This window comes from Elaeis guineensis, chromosome 6 (genome assembly GCF_000442705.2).
Source record: "Elaeis guineensis isolate ETL-2024a chromosome 6, EG11, whole genome shotgun sequence".
NCBI lineage: Eukaryota > Viridiplantae > Streptophyta > Magnoliopsida > Arecales > Arecaceae > Elaeis > Elaeis guineensis.
In genome coordinates, this window is record NC_025998.2 from 51356100 (window position 1) to 51381004 (window position 24905).

Below are 24905 nucleotides of genomic sequence, written 5' to 3' on the forward strand. Positions count from 1 at the left end.
CCTGTCCCTAACAGGGCTGTGGGGGTACATATGGGCGTTGTAAGGCCTCTCCCCCCATCCGGTCTAAAAGGAACCGGGCCTTCGACTTTACGAGGTTGCCCTTTTGTTTTTGATACAGTTTGCTTGAATTGTCCAAAGACACATGGGTATGCGATTTTTGATTAAAACGAAGTCACTGGTAGTACATCCGTAAGTTTTCTGAGCTCCACGGTCGCGGGAGGTCGGCTCCTTCGAGCTCCTTAAGATAATAAGTTCCGGGCCGAACTACCTCTTTGACCTCATAAGGTCCCTCCCAGTTCGGGGCGAGCTTCCTCCGGTCCTGAGGTTGCGAGACAGCAGCTCATCGAAGCACTAGATCTCTTGCTTTAAAGGCTTTGTTCTTGACCCGGGCGTTGTAATATCGAGCAACTTTCTGTCTGTAGGCTGCCATTCGAACCTGAGCAATCTCCCGTCTTTCTTCCAGCAGGTCGAGGTTGGCTCTGAGACTTTGCGCATTTTGGTGCTCGTCGAATGCCACGACTCATGCCGAAGGGAGTTTAAGCTCGATCGGGATGACGGCTTCCGTACCAAAGGCTAAAGCAAAGGGAGTCTCCCCTGTGGGTAACCTCTGGGTAGTTCGGTACGCCCATAGCATATGGTAAAGCTCGTCCGCCCAAGTTTCTTTTTCTTTTTCAAGCCTTGTCTTAATCCCCTGCAAAAGGGTTCTGTTAGTCACCTCAGCTTCGCCGTTCGCCTGAGGATGGGCTACTGATGTGAAGTTGTGGGAGATGTTTAGATCTTCACAGAATTCGGCGAATCTTGCTCCTGCGAATTGCCGTCCGTTATCAGTGATTAGGGTTCTAGGTAGACCGAACCTGCACACAATTGACTTCCAGACAAAATCTTGTACTTTTGCTTCTGTGATTTTTGCTAGCGGTTCGGCTTCAACCCATTTGGTGAAGTAGTCTATCGCTACAAGGAGAAACTTTCTTTGTCCAGACGCCACGGGAAAGGGGCCAAGGATGTCCATCCCCCATTGTGCAAAAGGCCATGGGGCACTCAAGGGTGTGAGCTCGATGGTGGGCTGTCTCTGGACGTTGGCGTATCTCTGGCATCGATCGCACCTTTTGACATATTCAATCAAATCATGATGCATCGTTGGCCAGTAATACCCTTGACGGAGTAGCTTGTGGGATAAAGATCTGGCACCCAAGTGGTTTCCGCAAGCTCCCTCGTGTACTTCCCATAAAGCGTAGTCAGCTTCCGAGGGCCGGAGGCACCTTAAGAGGGGCAAGAAGTATGATCTTTTGTACAATTTGCCCTCGTAAAGGATGTACCGGGAGACTTGATTTCGGAGCTTTCGAGCCTCCTTCGTGTCCCGGGGAAGAACTCCATCTCTAAGATAGGTTATCAGCGGGTCGACCCAGCTGGGCTCGGGGTCGATCTCCATTACGGGCCGTGATTCTTCTGTACTAGGATGTTTTAGAACTTCAAAGAGGACGCCTTTGGGCAATTCGGCCGGAGCCGATGTCGCCAGCTTGGAGAGAAGATCGGCTCTGGTATTTTCCGACCTTGGAATCTGCCTAATGTCGAAACTGCCAAAGGCGGGGGTAAGCCCCTTTACCTTCTCAAGATATTTGGCCATACTGTCCTCCCGTGCTTCATAACTCCCGCTGACTTGTCCCACCACTAGCTGGGAGTCGCTGTGTACCCGAAGTTGACCTATTTCCAGCTCTTTGGTGATCCTTAATCCTGCAATCAGAGCCTCATATTCTGCTCCATTATTTATGGCGGGAAATTCAAAACGCAGAGCGTACTCCGCGATGACTCCTCCCGGGCTGACCAAGATCAGGCCTGCACCCGCACCTGCCATGTTGGAAGATCCGTCCACATAGAGGGTCCAAAAGCAATCGATGGGACTGGTTTCTTCGTTGGGGGAGTCCGGTTGAGACTTCAGGTCATCAACTCTGCTTTGCTCAGGTTCGGCCTCCTCTGGGATGGTGCACTCTACAATGAAATCTGCCAATATTTGGACCTTTACTGCTGGTCTGGGTCTGTAGTTGATGTCGAATTTTGTGAGCTCGATCGCCCATTTTGCCATCCTTCCAGAGGTATCAGCTCGGTGCAAAACCGCCTTGATCGGTTGATCGGTGAGTAGCGTCACAGTGTGCCCCTAAAAGTAAGGTCGGAGTCTCCGAGCTGCAACCAACAAGGCGTAGGTCAGTTTTTCTAATTTGGTGTACCTGGTCTCTGCGTCCCTCAACGCGCGGCTAATATAGTAGACTGGTCGCTGGACTTTCGTTTCTTCTTTGACAAGGACAGCTGCGAGGGCCGTGGGAGAGACCGCCAGGTACAAAAATAGCTCCTCCCCAGGTTCAGGCTTCGCTAGCAGCGGGGGTGAGCTAAGGTAGCTTTTTAATTCTTCAAACGCCTGTTGGCATTCAGAGGTCCAACAGAAGTTCTTCGGCTGCTTAAGGGTTTGAAAGAAGGGCAAACATCGTTCGGCTGACCTCGCGACAAAGCGATTAAGAGCCGCTATCCTCCCCGTGAGGCACTGAACCTCCTTGATCGACCTCGGGGTGGTCATCTCTTGGATGGCGCGAATTTTCTCTGGATTGGCCTCAATCCCACGCCATGATACCATGAAGCCCAGGAACTTTCCTGAGGTTACCCCAAAAGCACATTTGGTTGGGTTCAGCTTCATTCTATACTTTCGAAGAGCGTCAAAGGTTTCCTCGAGGTCGGCGACATGATTTCTGGAAGACCTGCTTTTTACAAGCATATCATCCACATAGACCTCCATGTTTCGACCGATCTGCTCTTTGAAGATTTTATTCACCAGTCGTTGGTAGGTTGCACCCGCGTTCTTGAGGCCGAATGGCATGACCCTGTAGCAGTAAAGGCCGCGATTAGTGATGAAAGCTGTCTTTTCTTCATCTTCCGATGCCATTCTAATCTGATTATAGCTGGAGAACGCGTCCATAAAAGTGAGGAGCTCATGGCCTGAGGTAGCGTCCACCAGCTGGTCGATCCTGGGAAGGGGGTAGCTGTCCTTTGGACAAGCCTTATTCAGCTTTTTGAAGTCTATACACATCCTCCACTTGCCGCTTGCTTTCTTGACCAAAACAATGTTGGAGATCCACTCAGGATAATTGACTTCCTTAATAAATCCAGCCTTGAGAAGCTTATCCACTTCCTCGGCTATCGCCTTCTGCCTCTCCAGGGCATGACTCCGGATTTTTTCTTTTGTCGGCCGATGTTTTGGGTCGACTGCCAGATGATGTTCCATAACTTCTGCGTCGATCCCCGGCATATCCACCGGGACCCACGCGAAAACGTCCGCATTCCTTCGGAGGAAATCAACAAGACGCATCCGCACCTCCTTCCCCAGGTTGGAGCCAATTAACACCACATGCTCCGCATTCCCATCATTTAAAGGGATTGGTACGAGATCTTCGATTGGACCACCCCTCTCTTCAGTGAGGTCATCGCGAGCATCCAATCCATCGATCGGACAGAGGTCCGCTTGATCGCTTCTTTGCAAGACGATGTTGTAGCAGTGTCTGGCCAGGGCTTGGTCTCCCCGGACCTCTCCGATCCCCTGGTTGGTGGGGAACTTCAATTTCAAATGGTAGGTAGAAATGACAGCTCTGAGGGCATTGAGGCCGGGTCGGCCAAGGATTGCATTGTAGGCAGATGGCGTCTTTACCACCAGAAAATTCACCAGAGCTCTGGACTGCTTTGGATACTGACCCGCGGTCACAGTCAGAGCTATCATTCCCTCCGTCGGAACGGCGTCACCGGTAAACCCTATCAAGGGGGAGCAAATCGGTCTCAAATGACCGCCAAGAGTGGACATTCTTGAAAAGGCGTTGTAGAACAAGATGTCGGCCGAACTCCCATTATCGACGAGAATGCGACAGACGTCGTAATTTGCTATGTTCAAGGAAACTACGACCGCGTCGTTATGAGGGAATTGGACTCCCTGGGTGTCTTCTTCGGTGAAGGTTATAGGTTCTTCAACTTTTTGCCACTTGGGGGATGCAGCTGGTACGTTGGTTGCCTCCCGTCGGGATTCCCCCGAGACGGTATTGACGGAACCTGGCAGAGGCCGGTCACCCGGCCACTCCTCATCAGTGACCATAGCCGGAGGCAGTTGTGCAACGACCGCATGAGAAGGCATCAGATGAGGGAAGGAGGAGTGGGTGCCGGAAAAGATGGCCGGGAGCGGATCTGTTGAGCACTCCTTTAAGAACAAGGGTACTGCGAAGGTTCAGCCCCTTCCTCTAGCGCCAATCCTGTTGGTGCAAAAATCTGCTTACGTCGGAGAAGCTGGAGTCGAGGAAGTCGCGGTCGCCGCCAGGACCTGCAAAGGAAGTCTAAATCGGAGGTGGGGTTGCTCCGGCAAGACCCTCCGACGCTCAAGTCAGTTCTCTGCCTCAACAAGAATGGAGTGCTCGAACGGAGAATTTAGCAGAGTCTTGAGATAAGAAATGAGCTTAAAGAATAAAGTATCTGGGTCCCCCTTTTTATAGACGGAGGAGGTAACGGATTGATGGCGACGTTTGTAACCGCCTGGTAGTGGGCCGCCCTTAGTCAGGAGGAATCTACTGCGAAGAGTAGTGGAATAGACCCGTGGCCATCACTGGGGCATGCCACGTGGAATCTGCCGTGGGAAGCGGGGCGCGGATGCTGTCGCATCTTGCCAGCGGATGGGAGAATCATGCGATATCTGTTGCAGGAGGTGGAGCAGGATCGCGATCGTTTATCGTGGCCTGTCAGGCAGTAATGGAGCCGCGTGGGTGCGGGATCCGTCGTAGGGAGTGGAGCAGTGTTGCGACCGTTACTGCAGCCTGTCAGCGAGTGATGGAGCTGCGCGGAGTCCACCGCAGGAAGTGGAGCAGGATCGTGGCCGTGATTGTGGCCTGGGAGTGCAGATCTGCTGGCTGAAGCTCGGTAGCGGTTGGAGTTCGGCCCCCATAGGGATCCGGGCAGAGTCCTCCTTGCGATTGGGGTCGTGGGTGGAGCCCGACTCCCGTGGGGGTCCGTACGGAGTCCGGACACAGTCTGTCTGTGGCCGTCAAAGTTGAGGATGGAGTTCGGCTCTCGTAGGAGCCCGGACGAAGTCCCCCTGTAATTAGAGTTAAAGGAGAGGTCCGGCTCCCGTAGGAGTCCGGACGGGGCTTACCAGCGTTTGATGTTGAGGACGAAGCCCGGCTCCCGTAGGAGCCCGGGTGGAGTCCACCTGAGGTTGTAGTTGTTGGCGGAGTCCGGCTCCTGTAGGAGTCCGGACGAAGTCTGTCTGCAGCCGTTGGAGTCAAGGACAAAGCCCGGCTCCCGTAGGAGTCCAGGCAGAGTCCGCTTGCAGTTGACGTTGTCGGCGGAGTTTGGCTCCCGTAGGAGTCCGGACGGAGGCTACTTGCAGCTGTTGGAGTTGAGGACGAAGCCTGGCTCCCGTAGGAGTCCGGGCGGAGTCTTCCTGCAATTAAAGTCAAAGATGAAGTCCGGCTTTCGTAGGAGTCCGGACGAGGCTTACCAGCGGTTAATTTTGAGGATGGAGCCCGGCTCCCGTAGGAGTCCGGGCGGAGCCCGCTTGCGGTTGGCGTTGTCGGCGGAGTCCGGCTCCCGTAGGAGTCCGGACGAAGGCTACTTGCAGCTGTTGGAGTTGAGGACGAAGCCTGGCTCCCGTAGGAGTCCGGACGGAGTCTTCCTGCAATTAAAGTCAAAGATGAAGTCCGGCTCCCGTAGGAGTTCGGATGAGGCTTACCAGCGGTTGATTTTGAGGACGGAGCCCGGCTCCCGTAGGAGTCCGGGCGGATCCCGCTTGCGGTTGGCATTGTCGGCAGAGTCCGGCTCCCGTAGGAGTCCGGACGAAGTCTTTCTGCAGCCGTTGGAGTCGAGGATGAAGCCCGGCTCCCGTAGGAGTCCGGGCGGAGTCTTCCTGCAATCAGGGTTAAAGGCGAAGTTCAGCTCTCGTAGGAGTCCGGATAAGGCTTACCAGCAGTCGACGTTGAGGATGGAGCCCGGCTCCCGTGGGAGTTCGGGAGGAGTCTGCTTGCTGCTGAAGTTATCAGCGGAGTCCGGCTCCCGTAGGAGTCCGAACGTAGTTTGTCTCGCGGTAGGAGTTGTTGGCGGGGCCCGGCTCCCGTAGGAGTCCGGACGGAGCTGTCCTGTAGCTGAAGTTGTTGGCATCGAGGATGAAGTCCGGCTCCCATGGGAGTCCGGGCGGAGACTTCTTTTGAGGTCGGCCTTGTTGGCGGAGCCGTTGATTCTGTGGAGGACTTCGACCGGGGGTATTTTATACCCAACATTATATATTCAGATCAAAAATAAAAAATAAAAATTTGGATAATACATAAGATTGATCTGTTGCATGTCTAGATTAGTTATAGAATTGTTCTAGTAACTGTCTAGAATAAATTTTATATTGAATAGTTTAATTTAAATTTTATTTTTTAAATATTACATATGATATATTAAATCTAAAAGTATGTTAATTAGATCAATTTTTGATACATGAGATGTATACAAAGCATGTAATAGTTAGATCTTAAATTGTATATGTGATATGTAAATTTAGATCTAACTAGTTTTGTAGTTAAATTTATATTTTTGATTAAGGTATTCCTCATGGCCGTCCGATCATAAGAACAAAGTAAGGTTTAAAGGCCCTCTCCTCCCATTCAATGGAGTGTTCTTATGACGTGTAGGGGTGCTGCACGTTCATCCTTAATCAGAAATCAAAACTTACTTTTCTACAAAATCCTAGATCCTAAAATCCTAGGATTTATTTTACATATTTTGTTTATAAACCCAAGACTTAATTAATGAATTAAGCTTATGAAATTAAATTAGGTCTAAAATTGATAATTTCATATCTAAGTCATTTTCATAAAATTGGGTTTAGGTTTGGATAGCTCAATTAGGTCTAGCGGTTGATCAAACCGAATCAACAATTGGTTAGGTGGAATCATGAAAGCTAATAATTGATCAACCTAATAGGATTATATCTGGATCAAGATCGAATCACATTTAGATGTGACTCGATCAAGTTAAGACATAATTTGGCTCAGTGGTTAGAGCCTGGATTGTAGGCTAACCCAATTAGTTCTGGTTCGACAATTTGGTATCCAAGGTAAGTTGGGTAGATGCGACCGACTGATTTTTAATTGAGAGCTATTCGACTCGAATGCGTTCTTGTCGAGTTAATGGCATATCCCTTCCATCGGTCTCACTTACCTGGCCATATGTGTCGATCCAGTTCTGATTTGAGGTGGCTAACAATTCGAGCTAACCCATGCCACTAGGTTAGTCATAATTGTTATGACTATGTCAAGTCAAGTTTAATAAGACCTAAATCAAATCTCTCTAAGAAAATATTAAGTCTAAGGTCTTCCATAATTGTGGATGTGCGGGTCCTTCCCAAGGTTGATTGTTCTCGGCTAGTTCAGTGGCTCAGTTGCACCGAAAAGGTACAATCATGTCCATTAGGCATTGGATGCTACGAATTAGAGGATGGGTTGGGCACAATATTCTGGTTACGGTGAGGGACCCAATCAGGAATCTAGTTCGTGCAAATGGTGGGTTTGACTTAACTAAGAATTGGAGCAATATTCCGGGCACGGTGAGCTTTATGAATTAGAGATCAAGTTTTGGGGTACACCATGATTAGAGAATCATTGGACAAGAGTTGTCCACTCATCGGTTGACCCATCACCAATAACTGTTAGGTGAGGTGATGAGCCAGCCGGTGAGACCACACCACCTACTAGAAATCACTGATCACGAAGATTTTCACATCTCTACCAAGGAAGTGTAGGGATCTGAGAAAATAGTGAGAGCCTAATTTGTTTAAAAATGAAACCCCTAAATAAATTGATTAAGTCTGATTACAAAATCTAACTAGAAACTATTGACTCTCTACAGAAAATATGACTGCGTCCAACCCCCTGACCAAAATACTAGACACCCACAGACTGACTGGATCCAATTTCAAGGACTGGTTAAAGAACTACAGAATTGTTCTGGGTTCCAAAAAATTGACCCATATCTTGGATCAGGACCCACCTGCCATGCCAGCACATCCGACTGTTAAACAGAGAGCGTCTCTGAAAAAGTGGATGGATGATGATAACAAAGCAAGGTACTACATGTTGGGTGCAATGTCTGATGACTTGCAGCGCCAACATGAGAATATTTTGACTACCCGTCAAATGTTGGCTCACCTACAAGAGTTGTTTGGTGAACAAAGTCGTGCAGCCAAGTATCAAGTCTGTCAAAGACTTTTTAAGGCTAAAATGCGTGATGGGCAGTCAGTCCAAGATCATTGTTTGACAATGATCAAGGACCTTAAGGAGCTTAAGAAGCTCGATATCATCTTAGACAAGGATTTTCAGATTGATGTGATCCTTCAATCCTTGTCCGATGTATATGGTCAGTTCATCATGAACTTTCATATGCATAAGATGTAGTGTACTTTGATCGAGTTAATGAATATGTTGGTTACGGCTGAGCTTTCTATGAATGGTTTAAAAGGCTCAGTTCTTACTGTGGAGCAGACTTCTTCCAAGAGAAAGTCTTTTGGAAAGAAAAAGAAGTCTGCGAAGAAGCAGAAGGTGGATGGGAAGAAGAAAAAGATAGAACTAAAAAAGAAGGCTGCTGAAAAAGAAAAATATTTTCACTGCCAATCAAACGGCCATTGGAAGTGAAACTATCCTCACTACCTGGCCACCCTGAAGAACAAGAAGGATGGTCCTTCTGGAGGTATGCTCATTTTAGAATCTAATCTTATGGTTTCTTCTGCATCCAGTTAGGTGCTTGACTCTGGTTCTAATGCTCATTTGTGCACTTCTATGCCGGATCTTGAGGAGAGCAGGAGGCTGAGGGATGGGGAGATGATCCTATGCATCGAAAATAGAGCAAGAGTTGCTGCTGTGGCCATGAGAACCTACCCTCTGCGATTACCGTTAGGATTAGATTTATTTCTTAGAAACTGTTATTATGTGCCTGCAGCAAGTAGGAATTTGATTTCTGTTTCATGTTTAGCACAAAAAGGCTATGTGATTAGCTTTCATAAGGACTATTGTAACATATTTTATGAAAATAATAAAGTTGCTGATGGTTTTCTTATTAACGGTCTCTATCAGCTACATCTTGATGTATCTGTATTTTTAATATCGAGCAAAATATGAATGCCATAGGAATTAAAAGGCTTAGAGATAGTCTAAATGATAGGTATCTGTGGCACCTAAGGCTAGGTCATATAATGGAAGACAGGGTTAACAAATTGAAGAAATCTAGGCTATTGAGTCTGTTGACTTCTGAGTCATATCCAGTCTGTGAATCATACCTTCAAGGCAAAATAACCAAACTCTCTTTTGTAGAATATGGGGAAAAGGCCACAGACCTACTTGTCCTAATACATACGGATGTGTGCAGCCCATTTGATGTGCCGGCTAGAGGCAACTATGTCTACTTCATTACCTTTACCGATGATATGTCTAGGTATGGGTATGTATTTTTAATGAAACACAAGTCTGAAGCCTTTGAAAGGTTCAAAGAATTCAGACATGAAGTAGAAAAACAAACAGGAAAGCCCATTAAGGTTCTTCGATCAGATCAAGGAGGTGAATATCTTAGTTAGGAGTTCCTAGACTATCTTAAGGACAATAGCATAGTCTCTCAATGGACTCCATCTGGAACGCCACAACTCAATGGAGTTTCAGAACGGAGAAACCAGACCCTATTAGATATGGTCCATTCCATGATGAGCTTCACGGACCTCCCTGAGTTTCTCTGGGGATATTGTCTCATGACAGCAATATATATATTGAATAAGGTTCCATCTAAAATCGTTCCTACCACACCATATGAGATATAACATGGTAAGAAGCCAAGTCTGAATCATCTCAGAATTTGGGGTTGTCCGGCTCATGTCAAGAGACAGCAAGCGGACAAGTTAGAGTTCAGATCTTTTAGAGCTCGATTCATAGGATATCCTAAAAAGTAATTAGGATACTATTTCTATATTTCGGAAGACCACAATGTGATTGTGAGTCGAAATATTATTTTTCTTGAAAAATAGTTTATTCAAGATGGTGGCATCGGAAGAATAATTAAGCTCAAGGAGAATGTCTCCCAAGAGCATCGAGCTAAAGAACCTGAGGAACTAAATCAATTAGAACCAGTCCTAACACAACCTCTTCCACTTCGTAAATCGATTAGGGTTTCTCATCCTCCTGAAAAGTACTTAGGTACCATACAAGAGGATATAGAGAAAATATTTCTCACGAAAAATAAGGCTCATGATGATGATCCCAAGACTTATGACGAGGCGATATCAGATATCGACTCTGAGAAATGGTTAGAGATATTGAGATTAGAAATTGACTCGATGCACTCAAACCAAGTCTAGACCTTGGTAGATCCATCTGAAGGTATTGTACCTATTGGGTGTAAATAGATCTTCAAGAGAAAGATAGGTGCAGATAGGAATGTAGAAACATTCAAGGCTAGGCTTGTAGCGAAAGGTTATAGTCAGCGCGAAGATATTGACTATCAGGATACCTTCTCGTCCGTAGCCATACTAAAATCCATCCGCACATTGCTTGCTGTTGCAGCCTATTTCGATTATGAAATATGGCAGATGGATGTGAAAACGGTGTTCTTAAATGGACATCTTGAGGAAGATATCTATATGGAACAGCCACTTGATTTCACATCCAGTGATAATGATCACAAGATTTGCAAGCTGCAAAGGTCCATTTATGGACTTAAGCAAGCATCTCGGAGCTGGAATACTCGTTTCAATGATGTGATCAAAATATTTAGTTTTATCAAGAACGAGGAAAAACCATGTGTGTTCAAAAAGGTCAGTGGGAGCGCAGTTGTCTTCCTCGTATTGTACACAGATGACATCCTCCTAATTGGGAATGATATTTCCATGTTGACCTCAGTCAAAGTATGGTTGTCTAAAGAGTTCTCTATGAAAGATCTAGGAGAGGCATCCTTTATACTAGATATTAAGGTCTATAGAGATAGACCAAATAGGATGCTGGGACTTTCACAGAAGATGTACATAGAGGAGGTACTAAAAAGGTTTAGCATGAAAAACTTCAAAAGAGATTTAGTACCTTTTAGACATGGCATTCATCTCTCCAAGAAGATGTGCCCTAGCACACCTGAGGAGATTGAACACATGAGCAAAATCCTTTATTCTTCGACAATAGGGAGCCTCATGTATGCCATGCTATGTATATGACCTAATATAGCCCATGCTGTGAGTGTCACAAACAGATATCAGTCGAATCCAGACGAAGAGTATTAGACTTCTATGAAATGTATCCTTAAGTACTTGAGAAGGACTAAGGATATGTTTCTAGTCTTTGGGAATGGAGAACTCCAGATTCAGAAATATACAGACTCAGACTTTATGTCTGATATAGATGATCGAAAGTCGATATCTGGGAGTCTGTTCATTTGCAATGGTGATGCAGTTAGATGGAAGAGTTTCAAGCAGATGGTGATTGCAGATTCCACCATGGAGGCAGAGTATATTACTACATCGGAAGCTGTGAAGGAGGCATTTTGGTACAAGAAGTTTGCCGCAGAGCTTGGAGTGATGTCATCGGATGCCATCCCTCTTTACTGCGACAATAATGGCGCCATAGCCCTAGCTAAGGAGCCAAGGTCTCACCAAAAGTCCAAGCATATCGAGCGGTGATTCCATCTGATCCATGATTACCTCGAAAAAGGTTATATTGAGGTTAAAAGAGTCGACTCCACAGACAATGTGGCAGACCCACTGACAAAGTCATTAGGCCAGCAAAAGATCGAAGCCCACCTTGAGAAGATGGGACTTAGATATGTAGCCAATTGGCATTAGGTCAAGTGGGAGTTTGTTAGATGAGTGCCCTAGATGCCAGATTGGCTGACACATTCCTATACAAATCTAAGGACAAATTTATAATTTTGACTATAAATCAATAAATGGGTTATTCTTCTATCACATTGTGTATATTGTGTCTGTGATACATTCTTTGAGTTAGTAGGAATGTCAATTCATATTTTCAAGAGTTAAAAATTTAAAGCATGAATTTACATAACTAACTCATAAACAGCTCTTGACCATAGGATCATCACGAGGATGGTGATCGATCTGAAAGGTTGGTGTACGATCGCTTCCTTAAGGTAAATACATCTTGAGTCTATGATGTGAAAATATCAAAATGAGAGTACAGGTATTCATTGAGAATGAGAGTACTGAGCGTGACCATCTCGAGCAGTCATAAGGAGTCTACCTTCTCGTCAATGACTAGCTCGATGCTGCAGTTGTGTGTCTAGTTCTTTGACCTGAGGTGCATCGACAGTTCACCTTCAATGTGTTATAGTTTGACTACATCATAACTCGATCTCCTAGCCATTCAGAATCCTGAGGTGTATGTGGGCTATAGCATATTCATTGTAGGAACTAGGTCGCACCAAGATGGGATCTATCAACCTTGGTAGATGAGAGGAGTAGTCCTATGATGATTGAAAGATCGAGTCCTTAAGCCCATGGCCATAGCAAAGTGAAATAATGGAAAAGAGTTTTTCATTGAAGTTTCACATCAGACTCGGATCGATCGATTAACTCATATGACTGATGTTGGGTTTGACGAGTTCACCTTAACCCTAATTCAGTCGGGACTCATGATAGAGGAACTCAATCACACAGGTAGCTGCACCGAGAGGTTCGTCTTCAGTTCTGATGGGTTGCCACCATATACTACTAGGTGTCACTGATGGATTTTAAGAGTAATTAGAATAATCTTGATGATCTATCATTCTAATTATATGAATCAGAAGAGTTCTGATCCATCGAAAGGAGTTTCGATGATGTCGATGATGAGATCACGACATGTCTCATTACCATACAGAATTGAACCTAACTGGGTCACACTAACAAAGATTAGGATCTGGATGTCATCAATTAGGCTATCCCAATTGATTTGGATTAGATTCAATTAGGTTCAAGAAAATTGTGCTAGCACTCGATTGAGCCTAACTTTCTTCTCGTATAATTTTTTCTATCTCGACTGAGCCAAATGTGATTTGACTCATCCAGAGAACCTTGAGAAGATTTTTCTCAATCTAAATGAAGCTTGTCTAGCTCAAAAAAGTCTTGTCTTAATTCATGAGATAAATTTAAGACAACACCTGCTAATTCCTGTCACCTGCCATTTTCATTTTAGGACATCTGTCAAATATTGACATATGAGTCTTAAACTGAAGATCACTTGGTAAGAGCTCATTGAAAAATTTTTGTGGAGTGTCCACATGCCAAATCAGCATCAAATAAGATGCCATAATCAAATTATGGTGTGAGCCCAATTGGATAAAGAGGGCGCCCCAAGTGGATAAAGATCAAGAGGAGTCTTGATCAACATAAACACTTGGGCGCCATCTTCCTTGTGCTTATCCAAAGATGGTGCCAACATAGGAGAGAGAGTGGAGTTCTTATCTGATGTGATCAGATGATATCACTCCATCAATCAAAATTTTTCTGAATTTATTAAAATTTTTTGATTGGTCGAATGATGTGGCACTGTGCAGCACAGCAGGGTCTATATAAACCCTGTCTGCGCCTAGGGTTTCATGTGATTATGCCAAACCCATCAAAGTTGCCACCCCCTTTCCTCTTCTCCATGTCCCATCTATAGTCCTCCCTCCCCTCTTCACACCCAAGGAGTTGGGCGTCCATCTGGTGCAAGATCAAGGTGTGGTGACACCTTGAACAGGAAGGCTGCAGGAGTTCTTCGATAAGCTGCTGCTCCAACTTCAGAAAAACTTTTGAAGATCTTTCTAATCAGATTTAGTTCTGATTTTTGGAGCAGAAATTTATGAGGAGAAGATGATCCTGATCCTGCCTGAGTGGATACTGGTAGAGGCCAGACGATTGCGTGACTAAATCAGAACCTCAGGCTTGCTGCGATCATCTACAAGGTAATCAAATTATCCTTGAGGTATTTCATATTTTCTCATGCTTTTAGATTATTTTTGAATTAATATCAGATAATAAAATTAGATCTAGAGATTTAGATCTGAAATAAATGTAGGATAATTTTTTTTTTTAAATTATTTCACCTCAGATTTGATGAAATTTGAAAGATCCTACAAGGAAAAAGGCAGTTTTTCCTTCATCAGCATCGTCTACCCCCAAATATAAATCGAGGCTACTTAGATCAATGACGAGGAAGAACTACTCAACCTAGGCTCTGTAAGATGTGAAGCCATCCTCATAAACTATAAATCCTTACAATTCTAGATCTATTTGGAATATCTTGGATGCTTTGTACTCCTCTACGACCTAAACTGCCCTCTATTTGGTCTTCTACTTTGTTACATCTAGCTCGACCTAGAGCATGTTGACCTCAACATGCTCTTCCTTTAACTCAGCATCCATCCTGTTAACATTTTCCTTCTATTGATCCCTTTCAACTGTTATACCATCCAAATCTTGAACCAATGCAAAGTAGCAATCATGGATAGATATCTAAAACTTGACATTCTACAAAGAGCATAAATGGATCAGTAATAGAAGACTTTCCTCATAACCCATTGGTTTAGGGAAGCACACCTTAATTGCCTCCTTGAAGACCATGCTAAGCAAAACCCGATGGGCCAACCCATGTCCTCATTTCGATCTCTCAGAAGGATAACCCCTCGAGCTAACTGCTACAAGATGTGGCTATTCCAGAAGGCCACATCCATGGTCCTTACAGACCATTTAGGATTGAGAATCTCAACCATTAGAGTATGGAACTAAGAAAGAGTGAGAGCAATAATAGGTAGAGCAGACAAAGCTAGCACCATCTTGACCTCAAGATCTTCATCGGCCAAAGCAACCTACACTTGGTAGGTCAGTCAAGAAGTTGCTATGTGAGGGGCCCCATACAATTAACTTCTTCGTCATGAAAGGAACCATCCTACTCACTGCTCTCACTAGCTACATGCTTATTAGCCTGTTTGAGCCAAGTCTTGCCAATCTCCATTTCTACAAACAAGAGGAACCATTAGCAGCATAACTCAGTATAAATAAAAAGGGTGAAGAACTAAGAGACAAATAAAATTTACCTTTGAATCATTCTCTGCTCAAGCCAACGTTGACTAGGGTTTGTTCAGTCAGAAGTTCCCACACTGAAAGAACTTTTGCTCAACACAACTCCTCCAACACCTTTGGATCTCCATCATCTAGGTTGGAAAATCAGTTTAAGCCCATCCTAGGCATCCCCTAAATCATGCTGAGTCATCATGGCTAGGTGACTGATATGAATAAGAAACAACCCTTCCAGCCATGAATGGCCAAATGGGACGACCTTTGATGAGCTATAAATCCTTCCAAGTAGAGATGTACCACCATCCATGCTCGTGGTGGTGCCCTTTGATAATAATAAAAGTCAAAAGAGCCTAAGAGAAGGTTGTATGTTGTGTATAAATGTGTGTACTATAAAATCTATAATAGTGCTCCAAAAGTTGCGGACCAGCTAAGCAATAACTAAGATATAATAAATTTAAAAAGTGCAAACAAAAGGATGAAAAAGAAGCCTAAGATCTGCTTGGAAGCATTTCTCTTATCAACAAATATATTCGGGTAGAAAGGCATCAACCCTCTCGTTGGTCGAGACAATCTAATGGAAAAGTAGGAGAGACAAAATTAGGCCTTTTCAAAAATCCTAAGATTCTCCGAATCTAAGGTGTACAGCTCGGCACTCGAACCTGTTGGCTACTCAATAGCTTCGCTCCAAGAGGACTGTCAAGTAGAAAGATCAAACCTGATGGGACAAGAGGTGTTACAAATACTGGACATCCTAAAAAGAGAAAGTAAAAGTTAAGTATCTACCATTGCTGAGTGGAAAAAGAGAAGCGAAGGAGCATGAGGCGAATGTAAAACCTTCAGAGTAAGTGAGTGAGCAAGAAAATGATAAATAAAAAGTAGGGTAAAAGCCGAGCCCACCCTTTACATAGTTGTTTTGATGATGTAGATTGACCTAAGGAGTCATAATTGATCATCTTATTAACTGCATGGTATGATACATATCGCCTTCTAGTTCGGCAGAAGAAGAGCTACATGAATCAAGCAACCTTTTAAGTCTCCTGATAGTTTATTTGAAGAACTTATTACATCAAGTTAGAGAGCTTATCAATTGTGGTTTGAATCTAGACAAATGCGGCCCAAATCAAGGGTGAACTGATACGGGCAACTAAATTTCTTTCTTCATCTAAAAAGCACAATAAATAAGAAGATCTACTTGACCTCAAAAGTGGGGGCAGAGATGATGTGGCTAAAATATGTCAACAAATCAAAAGATGACACATGGCATAAGGGAGTTCGGTTTTATTTAAATTCAATTTTTTCAGTGGAAAGCCCAAATCTCTTCCCACTGGATAGGGACTCTAAAGAGCGGAAAGGACTTTTCGTCCATGAAGGGAGGGAGGCCCAACATCCAACATAGAAGAAGTTTTCCAATTCTCTTTTAATCATCTCTATTTCCTTGAGTCCTTTTACTTATTTTCCTGCTTTTTGTTCAAAGTCCTCTCTTTTTTTTTTTATTTTTGATGTACCGGACAGTGGACCTGTCGGGAGCCACCAGAGCGCTGATCGTTTTGGAACCCTCTAGCCATAAGATCGGGTTTTGGACAGCAATAGAGCCAACCCAATGTTTGACCCCTTGTAACGTACTACGAGGCTAACACTATAGATTATCTGTTTTCACATCATGTGGTCTCATGATATCATCAGCAATGCTTGCCTGTCACTCATTTCCGGATAAATGCCAAAAACACTATCGTCACCTAGTTCAGAATCCCATGTTCGATGGAGATGGGAAGCTGAATCGTTAGGTGCTCGGAAGCCAGCCTTTTCTGTGCCTGATGGCTTATAGTCAGCACAGGGACAAAGATGATATCCCCATCTGGCTTGGATTTATTGCGGACAACTCAACACACATTGCCCGTTTGCTGTCCCCATCGATGCATCGGATCCCTCGTCAGGCGATCTACCGTTCCATATGGCTGGCCCCGCGTCCGATCCGGGAGTCAAAGCAGCGGGGGCCATCTCCGCCGCAACGAGCGCCTCATCCCCCATTTTCCCTTCCACCTCTCCTTATAATCCCATCTTCCTCCTCTCTTTTGTTTGGCCCCAACAACCCAAGCCCTTTTATCCTGTTTCATTTCAATTCTATTTCCCCAGACAAGCGGTGGTTTAAAGTTACGTCTTTGTTGAGAATTGCTTTGTTTCGCCCTTTCTGTCCTTGTTAACTTCTTCTGCAACCAAATCGTTGTTTAATCCCTCCAAATCTCTCTCCGACCCCACAGTCTCAACCAAAGCCATGGTTCCGTTGCGCGCCACCTCCTTCCTAAAATAAGCCCCATCTCCGCCCCCCCCCCCCCTCTCTCTTCCGTTTCCAAATCCAACGGTCTCCCTCGGAAGCAGCTATTCCTTAGAATAGCGAGTTAGGTAATTTTTGGCCGCTCGCCACCTCCTACAAATCCCACCTTCCCATTTCCATCCCTTCTATCAGGGCTTCTCTTCCCTGCAGATGGCTTCCTCGGTTGCCAGAATGCCCACCGACGACTGGCGCGACCCCAACCGGCTCGCTGCCGGTGTCTTCGGCGCCCACGCCCACCACCCCTTCGGCAACAACCTCAGGAAAGTCCTCGTCCGCGAGCCAGACCGCGACCCCGTCGGCGTCACCTCCTCCACGTCCACCTCCTCCTCTACCACGATGGCTGTTGGTGGCAGGGACGCTGTCGGTCCGAGAAAAATGACCGAGCTGTCGTCCGCCGTCGGCGAGGACTCCGGCTCCCTGCGCACCGCCCGTAAGCGGGAGTCCCAGATACTGGACCGGTGGGCAGCCCGTCAGGCACGGGAGATGGTCACCACCATCGAACGCCAGGCACACCAAGCCGAGATCTCCGCCCTCACCACCACCACCCAGCCCGTCTCCGCGCGCGCCGCCTCCTTCCTTCGCGATTCCTCCCCCGCCTTGTCCGACACCTCCGCCGCCACCGCCGCCGTCTCCGCCGCCAGCACCAGCAGCAGCATCGACCTCCCGCCGAACGTGCGAGCATCGTCGCTGATCCAGATGTGGAGGGAGCTTGAGGCCGAGGCCGGCATCACCCCCACCAACCGCACCACCAGCGGCAACAGCAACTCGGCTTTCACCAGCGCCGCCGCCGCCATGGCCGAGGAGCCCTCCGGCGGCTCCGACGTCTGCGATGATTCGGAGGCGTTCGGGGATTGGGATTCGGATATCACGATAACGACGGCGCATTCGTCGATGAGCGAGAGCGAGCGGGGCCGGGTGGGGAGCATCGTGAAGATGCTGAGCTCGGCGAACGCGACGCGGAGCTCGGCGGCGGCGGCGTGGATCGAGGATGTCGAGCCATTGAGCCGGGAGAGTCCAGGTGTCTCTGATCATGGGGATAGCCAGAACCAGAGCCTCCGCAGCACCGGTGCGGGTCTCCGGCGCATGAGAGGTCGGCGCGAGATGGAGGATTGGCTCGCGAAGCTGGAGCAGGGGCGGCGGAACGAGCTCTCTGCGGTGGCCGAACGTCAGCCTGTGTCACGTTTCTTGCATCGTGGTCGGCTCCAAGTAAGTTGCAGTATTATTAAGAATGATTCCAAAATAGATTCTCTTTGGCAGAGCAAGATATTTAATAGATTTGTTCTTTTTCATGTGAGTAAACAACGATAGGACTATACTTTTCTTTCTCCCTCATAAATGAAAACTTTAATGTTTCAGCTGTACGTATATATTGATGTTAGGAATTTTAGATTTTATTGTGAACAAGAACTGGGTTCTCTGCCAAAAATAGACAGAGCTATGTACAAAATTTTGTTTCCCATGTTACTTTTAGAATGGTAATAGCTATTTCTCATTTCATATTAATTGTTCAAGGAATCTGAATGAAAAGCCAATAACCTACCAAAAACTATGCAACATATTATTGAAGTTGAACTTTTCGTAATATGGAAATTTTATTATATGAGTTGGCCATAAAGAGGAGTATTCAAATTAGACATGGTTAGTTTTCATGGTTCATACGTATACACTACTTATGTATTCTTGGTGGGGCTGTGTATCAATTAACATGCACTATAGTTGATGTTGATATGATTTTTCTCCAGTCAATGCTTAGGCTCAGAGCTCTCCGACGAGAAGTGGCAGTCCAAGATCAACTACGGACTGCTTCAACAACACTGGAATTGGACCGATTGCAAAGTGCATCTATAATTTCATTCCTCAGGTACTGCGCTCTGCTGCTTGGTACAATATAACTTTTCTGTATGTATTAGTTGATTTGTGAATTGGATAATTTTTATGTCCGTATTGCTTGGATGATATGAATAGTGCTGTAATTCTGGATGCCAAATCCTCTATTTCTTTCTGCCCAATACTTGGACATCTTTCAAAATCCTCATCAAAAAGCTCGCTCACAGAGATGATCAAGTCATCTACTTGAGAACTTCTATTTGATGGCAGCATGCTGCATACAAAACAATTTATTTTCAAATTATATTATCTCTTGGTTTTAAACTGTAATATTCTATACAGCAATCACCTCATTACCAGTGGAGAAAAATATACATAGATTAACCAAAAGGATTGCTTTGTGAAGGAACAGATTTGTATTGCGTATTTGTTTGTTATATGCATTCCTATTTATTGTGTTCAAATTATAGGATGGAGAAAATGCTGATTCATAATTATTTGAAAACCTGTTCTTCATTTGGCTGGCTGTGACTATGAACTGATGTCCTTCTTGATCAACATCAGGCAGAGATTTAATAATAGAGGACAGGATGATGTCAGTGGAGTGCCAGTTGTGGAAAGCTCAAGCTGTGTACATAATCAGTTCCCTATTGATACTCAAGGTTCAGAGTATCCCCATTCTGCAGATCAGTGTACTGGTGATAGCAATCGATATGAGGTAGTTATCTCTCCAAGAGATTTGGAAAACTTGCCACCTGAACTCAATTCACCTCATTCGGGAAGCGATGATCTGCAAGAAGGAAGCCATACTCTGGATGGTTCTTGGGATGACAGAAGTTTATGGGTGAGCAATCTTGATTGGCAAAGGCTTGTGGATTCTTCACCCTCGCATGAGTCACAAGGTGACATCATAACAGAGGAAGTGGAATCTTACGCCCACCAAAATATCAGAAGCAGTGATCCTATGTGGATAACCGGTCCTCTCAATTCATGGAGAGAATGGGGAGTCAGCAGACAAGCGACGTACCATGACTTGGGTGGAAATTTTTCAGACAATGAGGAAATTCGTGATCTTCTAGAGAGGTATAGAATGGTTGATTTCTGAGCAGATCAAAATTGTTGAAATTTAGATTATCCTAGATTTAGTTTTATACAAAGTAGTTTTCAGTGTTGATGAGAAAGCTTTTCAATGTGTTTTTTGGTATATTATATTAGCTTGGTCTGTCCGCTTTCGTAGCTCAGGAATTGTAATGTTATAATTCTCTCCTTTAGTTTCCTAAAAAAATAAATTCTCTCCTTTATTTTCGTGTGCAGAAGAAGGGTTTCAACTTCACTTGCGAGCGACTTTTGCGATAAAATGAATAGACTGATCTTGTCGTTCTTACAGAGACAAGCACAACAATCATTTGATGATAACTATGTAGAAGACTATGAAGAACAAACTTTCTGGAGACAGAGTGATGAATTCCAAAATGCTGATCAAGTTGCATCCTCATCATCATCATTGATACCCATGCCCTATCAGACACAACACCATCTAGACCGTTGGCAGCACACTTCATTCAGACACCATTCATCTCAGAATTTCCTGGTAAGTTATATATCATTTCCCTTATAAAAAAATCAGACATAAATATAGGGATGTAGACACAAAACTACATACATATATACATAAATACATATATACATACATATACATTCTTCTCTTGGAATTTCGGTTTTCTTGTTGGCTGACAAATGTTCCTAATATGACAGGAAATGGAAACCATGAATGACTTGAGGAGTGATATGGCACAAATCCATCACGAAATTAACGAACTACGGAAGTTGGTAGAGAATTGCATGGAGTGGCAGGCAAATCTCCAGCATTCTATTAAGCAGGAGGTTTCTCATGCAGTTTATCAATCTCGTAAGTGCTTGCATTTCTTTTATCAGCCATCAAAAGATTTGTTCTTTACCAAGGAGGAAAAAAAATTGTAACCATGATGTGTAGTTACACTCAATTTATTAATTTCTTTGTAAGGACAGTTGGTCTGGGGAGTGCTTCATTTTCCTCCCAGTCAATAACGGGAAGGAAAGGCAGTTGCTGCATCTGCTGCGAAATGCAAGTTGACTCACTACTTTACAGGTGCATTATTTTTTCGACACAAGGTCTCAACAAGAAATGAAGATCTATGTATTATGGCTAATCCCAGATTTACACTATGCTGTGCCAGCCCCATCTGGCATGCCCTCTCTCAAATTTCAGAAACAACTTAAAGAAGGGGGTTTCTTGATAATAATCTTTCATATCTGCTTAAATATTTTTAGCATTTACAACCCTACAAAGAGGGAACTACTGAATTGTGTCTCCAAGTTATCTGATTTACTACAATTCTTTCTAATAGGGGTACATGGTATTCTTTTCAGATGTGGGCACATGTGTACCTGTTTCAAGTGTGCCCATGAATTGCAATGGAGCAGTGGAAAATGTCCAATCTGCAGGTCTCGAATTGTGGATGTTGTTCGGGCATATCCTAATTCATAAATTGGACCTTGATGGCACCAGCTTGGCAGTCCGATCAATATTCTGGCTTTGGCATGGATTTTTGAAGGCACACTAACTTTCGCTAGCAAAATCTACATAACCCTCTTGACAATAGTACCTTCTGACTATAATGTTAACTGTTGCCTACGATTATCCATGTAACATCAGAAGTTTTCTCAACTTCGAATCTACTCTCTGATGTTGTTAATGAGAATAAGGTTCCCTGCTTTTTGTCTTCATCGGCATTAATGAGGATAAATTACATTCTCTCCTGTTGAGGAAATATTGAAAATAAAATTTGGCATCCCTTTCCACATACGTATTTATGCTCAGAAAGTTGCTCTGCCTGCTGATTCTGTTTATTTATATATAATTTGTATGGTGGCATTCTTTTGTACTTCTTCTAGAATGATGAGATGCTACCCATTCCCAACCACTTAAGTTGGTGTGATAATGAATGAAGAGTTTTATTTATGGTGAATTATGGATTCACACACAATGACAACATTTCTGACCATTTGCGTGATGACTGGGTAATGGCTACATGGCATCTTTGTGCAGCTAACCATGTAGCTAGGACCCGATGCTTCCTATGATATGGCTGGTAGAGAGTCAGTGTCAGTTGCAGTAATCTTTATTCTTTTTTTTTTCCTTTTTAATCATCCCATCAATTTATTCGATCTTAACCTTGTCTAAGAGAAAATACCGTGATCATCAGGCCTCGGGCATATTTTTATTTAAGTTAATTGAGACTTTTTCTCTGTAAGTCTCATTTAAACACTGTTTTAGGCATTGATTTTATGGAATGATATCACTTTTAGTAATCTATAATACTTCTTTCCTAAGAATCCAAGTAAAGCAATTGAAAAATATTTCATACCCTTTTTGAAACTCCAATCGATGATTCTATTTTTTTAGTGGAACTTCAACCAATGATTTCACTACAGATGTACTGGCCATAGCAAAAATACTCGGTTTCTATTGCGTTACAATTTAAATTTTCAGAAAACAAAAGCTGGTAATTCAGTACCCTTTTTATGTCAACAATGAAGCACACTGATTGTATGCCTCTTCAATGCATTCAAAGGTGCTTTAAGTATGAATTCCGTGAATCATGGATTCACAAAATTGCAGTTGGTCCTCATCTCTCCCTCATTCCCTGTGAGGACTGGGCTGTTTGCAAGATTTACCATGGACAATGCAAACTGCTGGTGGAAGAGCATTGGCTGTGTAGCTAGTGCTTTGACAACTGGTGAAGTCCTGGAGTCAGAGTAGAGCAACTGGTCAGTCAACAGCAGTCCCATCTTCTTCTCAAGATTCTTATAGTACATGGAATCGAATGTGGTCGGGGTGGTGGCATCGAGCTCAACGACTTCAGTAGCCCATTGGCATTTCCTCCTCAGGAAATTAAGGTATCGAGCATCAATGGAGGGGTCAGGTTTGCCAGTGCCATTAAAGTTGTAGAGCCTCTGCTGAATCGCATCGCAAGTGCATCGCCCTATTGTGTGAGATCCTGAAGTTTCATAATCGAGGCAAAGAGATCAGGAAAAGAAGTTGCGAAGGACAACAGATCAAGAAGCATTCCACAAGATTGTTCTTGTTTAGTCATCCAAGAGAACTGAGAGGAGAGGTTGTGAGACACCTGAAAGGACCACAAGGTCAAGAAGGCTTAAGCCTCTGGATTGGAAGAACTCGATGAGGTAGGTGACGTTTTCATGCCCGGCAGGGACAAGGTCAACTTCCTTCGCCAAGGACATCCGTCCATCCTTTCTGCCATACTTGTTTTCCCAAAACGGGCCTCCAATCTGTCATTTTGGACACAATGAGTAGCTAAACATGCACTATGATAGGATTTATGGCCAAGAAATATGATGGATGGATTGGAGACATCATGGATTTATTTTTTATGACAATGTAGCAGGCTATCTGTAGCAGTGCTGTTTACCAAAACTCGTTCACCTGATGGATGGATATTTACTACATAACGGATTTATTTACATTACCTTGACAGTGGCATCGCGAGCAGCAGCAGTCAGTATGTCAGCACAGAAGACGGTCTTTGGGCATTTCTTTTCCACCTCTGCTTTAATGTCATCAATTACCTCGAAGCCTCTCAGTGTCTCGCTTGCCTTGGCCCTCCTCTCACTCCCCCAATGGTTCAGCAGAATGGAACCATCACATCCCTGCATTCTCCCACTCATCAAACTCAAAAATTATATATCGAAAGAGTTCTTCAAATGAGAGAGAAACAGGAAGCAAAGGCGGTAGTTTAATTACCCTAACAGCACAATCATGGAAGTGCAACCTGATTAGGCTTGCAGCAAGAGTGTAGTCCCTGGAGACCCAATACTTAATCTTCCTGTCGACGATAGCTTCGAAGTTTTGGCAGGTCCTGGCATAGTAATCAAGAGACAGTTGGTCTGCAGCTGCCATTGATGTCGACTCTGGGTCTCGAGAGCCCAATGCCATGATAAGATGAGGAAGGAGCAAGAGGATTTGAAAGAAGAGAGAGAGCTCCATGTTAACAGCTAAGAAGGGAGATAGGAAGGGTGTAAACAGATGCCACAGGTCTTGGCATGTTAAGGGCCGTTAGGACATGCGAGCTCTTATAGACACGAATGTCTGTGTAGTGCGTACATGGGTGCACGTATAGAGTTACCATGTATCGATTTAATTTTTCAAAGGTTTTAAAAAGAAGAGATACTAATCAGCCGAATGGACTTTGTTGAGGTGCGACATGAACATGATTTAAAACATGCTTGCACGTCGGCAAAGGATATTTTTGGAACCTTAGAAGTTGTTAGAATATAATATATGATTTTTATATGATCCATGTGTACATTCTTCTTGCAAGTTTGAATAGTAAGAAACATTATTTATTTTAATATATGATATTTTTTTTATATGATCTATGATCCTTATATTAAATATAATTTATGATTTTTCCACTCCCGACATTATTGCAGAGACCTTTCCTACTGTGGTTGTGAAGTTCTTCCTCAATCGACACGGAGGATATCTTGAGTTGGTTAAAAACCCATAATAATTAAATCTAAATAGTTTGGAAAAAAAGTTGACTTTGCTCCTGATGACCATTCCAATTCTGTTCTCCATTTTTTTCCTTTTTTTTTTTTTATGGGTTG

General features: G+C 44.2%; 2 protein-coding genes across 4 annotated transcripts; one reads left to right on the forward strand and one right to left on the reverse strand.

The window, feature by feature from the left end:
* Window positions 1–16993: 16993 nt before the first annotated feature.
* Window positions 16994–22080, forward strand: LOC105049032 (uncharacterized). 3 transcript variants are annotated; one of them, XM_010928566.4, is made up of 7 exons: window positions 17002–18614; window positions 19151–19269; window positions 19800–20318; window positions 20550–20826; window positions 20991–21144; window positions 21264–21363; window positions 21645–22080. In XM_010928566.4, exons 1-7 carry the CDS (start codon window positions 17559–17561, stop codon window positions 21760–21762), a joined length of 2343 nt encoding a protein of 780 aa, XP_010926868.1. In that variant the 5' UTR covers window positions 17002–17558; the 3' UTR covers window positions 21763–22080. The 3 variants fall into 3 exon arrangements, with proteins under 3 accessions (XP_010926870.1, XP_010926869.1, XP_010926868.1); XM_010928568.4 differs by lacking the exon at window positions 21264–21363 and having other exon boundaries at window positions 16994–18614; window positions 21364–22080; XM_010928567.4 differs by lacking the exon at window positions 21264–21363 and having other exon boundaries at window positions 16997–18614.
* Window positions 22081–22813: 733 nt separating this feature from the next.
* LOC105049037 (peroxidase 7) lies at window positions 22814–24637 on the reverse strand. Its single transcript, XM_010928571.2, has 4 exons — window positions 24040–24637; window positions 23766–23945; window positions 23405–23567; window positions 22814–23275 (listed from the first exon to the last, which is right to left on the reverse strand). Exons 1-4 carry the CDS (start codon window positions 24280–24282, stop codon window positions 22875–22877), a joined length of 987 nt encoding a protein of 328 aa, XP_010926873.2. The 5' UTR covers window positions 24283–24637; the 3' UTR covers window positions 22814–22874.
* Window positions 24638–24905: the final 268 nt, after the last annotated feature.

Bases quoted from the DNA above. Each gene is read 5' to 3' on its own strand.
- LOC105049032 (XM_010928566.4), top strand. From the start codon at position 17,559: ATGGCTTCCTCGGTTGCCAGAATGCCCACCGACGACTGGCGCGACCCC. The intron at 21,145-21,263 runs GTAAGTGCTTGC...TTGTAAGGACAG, and splicing joins TCATGCAGTTTATCAATCTC to TTGGTCTGGGGAGTGCTTCA. The intron at 21,364-21,644 runs GTGCATTATTTT...TATTCTTTTCAG, and splicing joins GTTGACTCACTACTTTACAG to ATGTGGGCACATGTGTACCT.
- LOC105049037 (XM_010928571.2), bottom strand. From the start codon at position 24,282: ATGGAGCTCTCTCTCTTCTTTCAAATCCTCTTGCTCCTTCCTCATCTT. The intron at 23,946-24,039 runs GTAATTAAACTA...GGGAGAATGCAG, and splicing joins TCCATGATTGTGCTGTTAGG to GGATGTGATGGTTCCATTCT. The intron at 23,568-23,765 runs GTAATGTAAATA...CCAAAATGACAG, and splicing joins CTCGCGATGCCACTGTCAAG to ATTGGAGGCCCGTTTTGGGA.